The 8322-nt window shown below is 44.3% G+C and overlaps 1 protein-coding gene across 1 annotated transcript; it reads left to right on the forward strand.

Moving 5' to 3' along the window:
- Nucleotides 1-4453: 4453 nt before the first annotated feature.
- On the forward strand, nucleotides 4454-8230 carry LOC114615951 (leukocyte immunoglobulin-like receptor subfamily B member 3A). The gene is made up of 7 exons (XM_028761532.1): nucleotides 4454-4551; nucleotides 4714-4749; nucleotides 4931-5215; nucleotides 5368-5673; nucleotides 6666-6950; nucleotides 7608-7904; nucleotides 8145-8230. Exons 1-7 carry the CDS (start codon nucleotides 4518-4520, stop codon nucleotides 8228-8230), a joined length of 1329 nt encoding a protein of 442 aa, XP_028617365.1. The 5' UTR covers nucleotides 4454-4517.
- The last annotated feature ends 92 nt before the right edge of the window (nucleotides 8231-8322 follow it).

An 8322-nucleotide genomic window follows, 5' to 3' on the forward strand; every position in this document is an offset into this window, starting at 1 on the left:
CTACAATCCACAGACCCAAAGAAACAGGGTAAGAAAGAAGTCCCAAGAGAGGCTGTTAAATCTCACTCACAAGGGGAAACTAAATATCCATTAGAGGTGGGTAGGAGAAAAGATGAGGAGGGAAATGGGAATGGCAGTGAGATGTGGGGAGAGGAAGGTGGGAGAGGGTGGAGAGTGAGAACTGAGATCAATGAAGGGCATAATGGGGACTAGCTGGAAGCCTGTGAAAATGGGGTATATAGGGATCTATGTAGGTCTAACCAAGCAGAGTCCTTCTCACTATGTGCTCAGAGACTGACATATATGTGGGGCCATCAACAGGAGTCCATGGGGCAATGTTGGAGAAAAAGCATGACACAATGTCCTAAGGAGTTCACATCCACTAACAAGTGTGATGTCTCTGCCAGCTCTCTGCATCACAGAAGAGTGATGAGAGGCCCTGTGTGCCACAAGTCATCTGAGTCAAGTTCCTCGCACGGATAATCTAACTAGGAGAGGGCAGCACATTTTCCTTTTGAGCTTCATTCCTGTGGGGAGAATGGTGAGACTGAGCTCACAGCACTGAATGCAAGTCTTACTGTTTCACATGGCGTGACCCATCACTTATTATCAGGTCAAGAAAAACAACTGGCCAGAAAAGAGGTGCCATATCCATGTGACACAAGGGGCATGACAGTTCACAGAGGTCATGAGATGGGGGTGTGGGAACTAGAACAAAATCTGCACCTTAGAAAGGGATATGAAACCGGGCAGTGGTGGCGCACACCTTTAATCCTAGCACTTGGGAGGCAGAGGCATGTGGATTTCTGAGTGGGAGGACTGCCTGGTCTACAGTGTGAGTTCCAGGACAGCCAGGGCTACACAGAGAAACCCTGTCTCGAAGAAAAAAAAAAACAAAACCAAACAAACAAAACAAAAACCAACCAACCAACCAACCAACCAACCAACCAACCAACCAACCAAAAACAAAAGCAAAAAACCCCCAAAAACCAAAAATAAAAAGGGATATAAAAAATAAAACTCAGCATATACTTCGAGTCTGGGATCTTTATAGTAAATGTATTCATCATTAATGGTTTGAAGACAAAACACAGACATAAACTGTAGTTAATACTCACATACTCTAGGGAACTTTTTTGTGTTTTATGGGAAATGGTCTGATATATCCTGGGCTGACTCAAGCTCACTGGATAACTACCTAAAACTCTAATCCTCCTAAGTCCAAGAGGTGGAGAATAAAATCACAGATATGAGCTATCACATCAGAAATATGCAGAGCTGGAGATTAAACCCAGGCCTCTCAGGAAATCAAACAAGTACTTTACTAATTTATCACTTTTCTCATTTGATAGATGATGTATATAGACAGCCACACAATAAACAACATGGATTTTTTTAGGTTCAGAAAAAAATGGGAAAATATTAAGTAACTTGTTAGCCCTGGGCCCATCCTTCAAAGTGAAGCTGAGTTAGAAGATTTTCCTCAGAGAACACACTCTTAGCCTGGGATCATTACAAAAATGGAGGCTGAGAAATCTTAAGACCCAGAGGTGATGGATGACTACAGGAAGACTATTCTCTGAACACTGCTGAAAGGTTGAACACATGAGCTCACAGTGTCTGGACAGTATCTAAAGACCAATAAAAACCCAATACACACTAAAGCCAGCATGTGGATGGAAAACGAGAGATTGCACCATTAGGTCATGAGCTATTGGAACCTAAGAGCTCCTGGAAAAGAAAGAGTCAGTTTTCATTAAAGGTTTGGCTAATTATGTAAAGATGGCACAAACTACACTGAATACAAGAAGGAAAGAACAGATAATTAGATGTGTCCGAAGGACAATGGAAGAGGAAATAGTTTGAGAAAGAGTTAAATCAAAACGCATGGCTTACCATTTTGAACAACTGATTTCTAAAAATGAGGAAGAAACAGAGATGGTATTCTAGTAAAGATTGACACCATATTTAAGCTTATATTTAAATGAGATTTGGAGTAATGTACTTGTTACACCAGAAGAAAAATATGACAACCTGAGGACAAAAGGAAAAAATCAGATAATTGGCAAATATAATGTCATGAAAGTTTACTCAGACATAAAGAGGTGGCCCAACGGTTAAGAGCACTGATTGCTCTTGCAGAGGACCTGAGATCAAGCCCAAGCACCCATATTATGGTTCACAACCACTGGTAACTTCAGTCCCAGAGAATACAGTGTTCTCTTCTACATACAACATATTCAATGCACACACATGTTACACACACACACACAAACACACACCACAAACACACACACACACACACACAAACTGACACACACATACAAACACTTTAGGCAAAATACTCATACGAGTAAATTACATGAATATAAAACTAAGTCCTTAAGACAGAAACGCCCACACAAAACATGCTTAGTCAGACATTAAGGAAGAGACAGACAACGAGATAATTCAGACCACTGTAACCACTTTGACAATAGACAGATAATCTAGGTAGAATATCAATAAGCCATCCCCAAAAACCACAAGAATGGGTTCAGACCAAGTGCACCACTGTGCAAAAAGCTTCCAACCCACAAAGCACCCACAACACTGTCCAGGACACCCCACTGCAGGTCACAGAACAGGTCTCTGGATTAAGATGAGCTCACATCAAGAAGCACCTCAGCCACAGGAAAAACAAAGAATACACAAATTTATTAAATGAAAGGGAAAAATGAGAACTCTCATGAGATTGAGCAGCACATTTTAAGAAAATGAAGTTCAAGGGAAGAACCAAAAATAAATTCAGGTTAGTAAGGAGGGTAAGCGGATGGATAGGGTAAGGGGAAGGGAAGATGAAGGAATGAAGATTCAATTAACACAATATATACAGGAATAAAATTTTTAGAAAGTTTAAATTGTAAACACAGGACTCATTGTGGTGTCCCACATCTCTAATCCCTGCACTTGGGAAGCATAGGGAGGAGATCTCTATGAGGTCCAGTTTAGACTGGTCTACATAACCAGGTCCAGGACAACCAGGACTACATAGCGGAAGACTGTGTGAATACAACCACAAAGATAACTGAACCTATCAGCATAGGAAAAAAGTCAACAGAGAAAAATTAAAACACCAAACATTGAAAACACAGAGTAAAACAGTTGTGTAGCTCACTGGTAGATTATGTACTGAAAACACTGGAGGCTGTTCCATTGATCCCTAACACAGAAAAATAAACAGAAAAAACACAATTTTACTGAGTTCTTTCTTTTGAACTGTGCTACCATGCAGACACAAACATGTCAATATTTGGCAAGGCACTGAAGGGAAGTCCATCATTTTTGAGGTTGAATTCAGTGTCACCATTGAGGATTCAGGACTAAGAAGTCATGTCATCAAAACTCTAGCAGCTGCTGAGATTTCCCACCAGCAGATGGAGGGAGACACAACCCTGGCTGCCTACAACATCCAGAAAGTTCCACCCCATACTTCGTGCTGGGCCTGTGTGCTGCCATCCTCCAGCAACTCCATTGCTAGCTTCTCAAGTTTACAACTGCAACACAATGATACAGTGGTGCTCCCAAATGCTGCCCACGCCTGCACCACTGTGTGTTGAACTTCAGCAGGAATCATGCCATATTCATTCATCAACAACCATTATCCCAAACAACTCAAATAAACACCTGGAGAGCTGTTTGCACTAGTATCTCCATGACCACATAATTTGTTGACTAAGCAGAAGGACTTAGGAAAACGATGATGATAAGTGTAGGGACAGTGAGATGGCTCAGTATATAAGGGCCTGCTGCCAACTTAAGACCTGACTCTGATTGACAGGATCAACATGGTGAAAGGAAAATTTATTATTGAAATTATGTTCTGACCTCCACAGATGTTCTTTGACACACATGCATGTACATATACAAAAAAATATACAAACACAAAAAATAAACACTATGTAAATGAATAGAAATTGAATCCCTAAAATTGTACAGGAAAATAAAAATGTGAAAAAAAAAAACCAAACAGAAGCTATAGTGCCCAATGCTAATGCATCACTTGCGACTATGAAGAAAAGGCTGTAAATCTTACTCCAGGCAGATACAAACAGCAGGACCCTTCTCAGAAACATCAAAAATGTTGAAAAGAAGGAAATATTTCATGTAAAAATGTGAAAAGGAACAAAGCAAAACCACACTTAAATTTGTACTGTTGTGTGACATGATCACACATGTTTGCTACAATATGGCTCTGACAGTGATGAGCACAGGTGAGGCAGACATGGTGAGCTGAGGAAATGTCATCTGTGTAAGACCTGATTGCAGAGAGTCTACTGCCTGGTCTAGTCACAGAATTGAGGAAGTCAGAGTGTAGAGTATGAGGAGAGAATTTCCACTTCCTGTGGGGCTGGTGAAATGTGATCGCATCATAAGGACAGCCCTGCCTTCAGGGCCATATCCTGTTTCCCAATCCCTTCAGAAAGGCTCTGTACCTCTGCCCTCAAGCACAGTTGCAGCCTCTGAGAGGAGATGCCATGACCTTCAACTTCACAGCCCTGCTGTGTCTTGGTGAGATGTGAAGAGGGGGAGGATATGCTGATGTCTAGAAATGACCAGGGCCAGTAGCTCATCACTCTCCCATCAGAAGACCACAGGGTCTCAGGCAGTTCTACAGAGAAGGGGTCTTGCTCGTCCTTAGGGACAAATCTCTTACAAAGAACTCTCTTCCAGGACTGACTCTGGGCCTCTGGATGCCATTGATTAGAGGTGAGTGTGTCTGCAGCTCTCCTGAAATGCTCTTCTCTTTGTATCCAGGGTCCAGACCTGCGCAGTGATGGTGGAAAACACCACATGTGTGTTATTCCTGGGGGTGGCTGGAAGGCCATGGGGTTAAGGACTGCAATCTGAACGTAGGTGTCCTGAGTCTTAGCTGCTCTGTTACTTGCAGGGTCCCTCCCTAAGCCTATCCTCAGAGCACACCCAGACTCTGTGGTCTACATGGGAACTAATGTGACCTTGTTGTGTGAAGAGACCATCGGAGCCAAAGAGTGCATTCTCTATAAAAATGGATATCCATATAGGAAAGTCACAAAGAACCAACAGAAGCCAGAAAACAAGACTGGATTCTCATTCTTAAATGTAGACCAACAAGATGCAGCACAGTATCAATGTTCCTATAGGACCCAGGCTAAATCATCAGACTTCAGTGACCCTCTGGAACTGGTGGTGACAGGTGAGAGAACACACAGGGTTCCAGGTCTCAGGTTTTCACTGTCCAGACTTGTGTCTGTTCAAAGGAATGCCCACCCACCCACACTGCCATCTCAGAGCCAAGGAGGATAATGAGGGCTGGCAACATTTAACTCATTACCACTTCTCTCCTAGGAGCCTACAGGAAACCCAGCCTTTCAGCCCAAACTAACCATGTGGTGACCTCGGGAGAGTATGTCACCCTCCTTTGTGAATCTCGGTTGGATTATCACAGGTTCATTCTGATGGTAAAAGGACCACAGAAGCTCTCCTGGAAGCAAGTCTCAAAATTTAACTACTCTACAAGGATGTTCCAGGCCCTGTTCTCTGTCGGCCCTGTGACCCCCAACCAGAGATGGATATGCAGATGCTACAGCTATTACATGAACAAACCACAGGTGTGGTCAGATCCTAGTGAACCCCTGGAGCTCCTGGTCTCAGGTAAGGAACCCCACCATTTCCACAGAATGATATTGAAATGATACAGTCCCTCAGAGAGCACTTGGTATGTGTGCATGTGAGGATCCAGAGCTCATTAGAACTTGGACACACAGCACAGGAAACAGTTGGCCCCAGGTTTTAGAATGAAAGGCTGAGAGTGACAGCAAAGCCCAGAGTTCCCAGTAGAGAGATGATTCTTCATGAGGCCTTCTGTTCATCTGGATCAGCTTTAGCACAATTCACTAGAGTTAAGGGAATCTGGAAGAACAGAGAGAAGAAGGATGGCAGTAGGTGGAGACGTTGAGGGCACCTGCAGAACTCAGCCAGGAGAACACAGAACCAACTAAGCACAAATCACCAGGGCTCACAGAGTCTGCATGGGTCTGTCCTAGGATCTCTGCACACATGCTGTGCCTGTTTGGCATGGTTTTGTTGTTGTTGTTGCTGTTGTTGTTGTTTGGCTGCAGGAGGGTTGCATTTTGCTGTGTACTCCTGGTTTACTGTCCTGGACCTCACTCTGTACACCAGACCACCCTCCAACTCAGAGATCCACCTGGCTTTCTCTCCTGAGTGTGCAGATTAAATGTGTTTGCCACAATCACCTGGCTTGCTTCAGGTTCAGTGGGAGTGGAGATGTCTCTGACACTTTTACCTACACATGAAATGTTTTGGCTCCCAGTGGTTTGCCTTGTCCAGTCTTAATATGAGGGTATGTGCCTACTGTTCTTGTATCTTGTTATGCCACATTCAGTAAATGTCACTGAAAATCCTTCTAGTCTCTGAAAGGAAATGGAGGTACAGTGAATCTGGGGATGAAGGAAAGTGGGGGAGGATTGTGTAATATTAGGAAAGAGGAGAGGATGGGAGCCTTCTTCCTGTGTATTGCATTACAGAAGAATAAATTAAATAAAAAGGAAAGCAACATCCACTGTGGGACATTCTCTGTGCCATTTTCAAACACACACATGTGCTTCTCTCTTATTTCTATGTAGGAAAACTCCAAAAACCAACCATCAAATCTGAACCAGGCTCTGTGATCCCCTCCGGAAAAGCCATGACCATCTGGTGTCAGGGAAACCTGGATGCTGAAATATGTTTTCTGAATAAGGAGAAAAGCCAAGAAACCTGGAGCACACAGACCCTACAGGAGCCTCGAAACAAGGGCAAGTTCTTCATCCCTTCTGTGAGGAGAGAGCATGCAGGACAATATCGCTGTTATTGTTACAGCTCAGCTGGTTGGTCAGAGCCCAGTGACACCCTGGAGCTGGTGGTGACAGGTGAGGGGACAGTCAGATTCCTACCCCCAGGCTCTGCTCTCTGGAGTACTCCCCTCCCACCGAGTGATCAAAGAGAACAGTGTTACACTGTGAGGACATGTAACAAACTTCCTCCTTTTCTCCTGGGAATCTATGGCTACTATAAACCCATGCTGTTTGTACTGTCCAGTCCTGTGGTGACAGTAGGAGGGAACATGACACTCCAGTGTGCCTCACAGAGTCACTATGATAAATTTATACTCACCAGGAAGATGAGAATGTCACCAGCTCACTGGACACACAGTACATTCCTTCTAGTGGACTGTATGAAGCCCTGTTTGTTATGGGACCCTTGACCCCAAAGCACACAGGGACATTTAGATGTTATGGTCACTATGAGCATGCCCCATAGCAGTGGTCAGTACCCAGTGAGCTCCAACAAATTCTTATCTCAGGTAAGTCCCTACTTGTTATTCACCTATCATTTTCTGAGACCCTAAGTCCTTTGCCATGGCCTGCCCCTCTGCGGAGTTGCAGGTAGAGAAGGACTAAATGGAGAGCCTGTGTTCTCAATCATGGCCCTCCTTGGGGAGAAGCTGTGACATGTGCTGGGCAGGATGGGAGGTCAAAGGTTTTTAGTAAGAGCCAAGTCCTCAGTCCCTGTCACCTTCCCTCTAGGGCTGTCCAAGAAGCCCTCTCTGCTGACTCACCAAGGCCATATCCTGGACCCTGGAATGAGCCTCACACTGCAGTGTTGGTCTGACATCAACTATGACAGCTTTGCTCTGTACAAGGTGGGGGAATCTAACATCATGCAGCACCCTAGCCAGTGGACGGACACTGGCCTCTCCATGGCCAACTTTACACTTGACAATGTGAGCTACTCCACTGGAGGTCAATACAGATGCTATGGTTTGAACAACCTCTCCTTTGAGTGGTCAGCATCCAGTGATGCCCTGGACATCCTGATCAGAGGTAAGGATCTACAGAGATTGAATTAGGTACCTAGCTGCTGCCTAACCTCTCATGGTAAAGCTGAGAAGCTGATGGCCAGGATGAGACACGGGATCTTAGGAACAGATGCAGGAAGAGAAGAGTAGCAGCTGTGCTCAGTCAGAGAAAAGAGACAGAGACACAGGTTATCAAGATGAAATAATGTGTGATTTGAGCTAAAAATAAGGAAGCCAGCCTCTCGTCATCCACTTTTCCCTTTAGGACAGCTCTTTGACACTCCTTCCCTCTCAGTGAAGCCTAACTCCACAGTACACTCAGGAGAGAATATGACCCTGTTGTGTGGGTGAATGTACAGTATGGATGCTTTCATTCAGTCCAACCATGGAGTAAGGGAGAGAGAGAGAGAGAGAGAGAGAGAGAGAGAGAGAGAGAGAGAGAG

Source organism: Grammomys surdaster, unplaced genomic scaffold (genome assembly GCF_004785775.1).
Source record: "Grammomys surdaster isolate TR1022 unplaced genomic scaffold, NIH_TR_1.0 207564, whole genome shotgun sequence".
NCBI lineage: Eukaryota > Metazoa > Chordata > Mammalia > Rodentia > Muridae > Grammomys > Grammomys surdaster.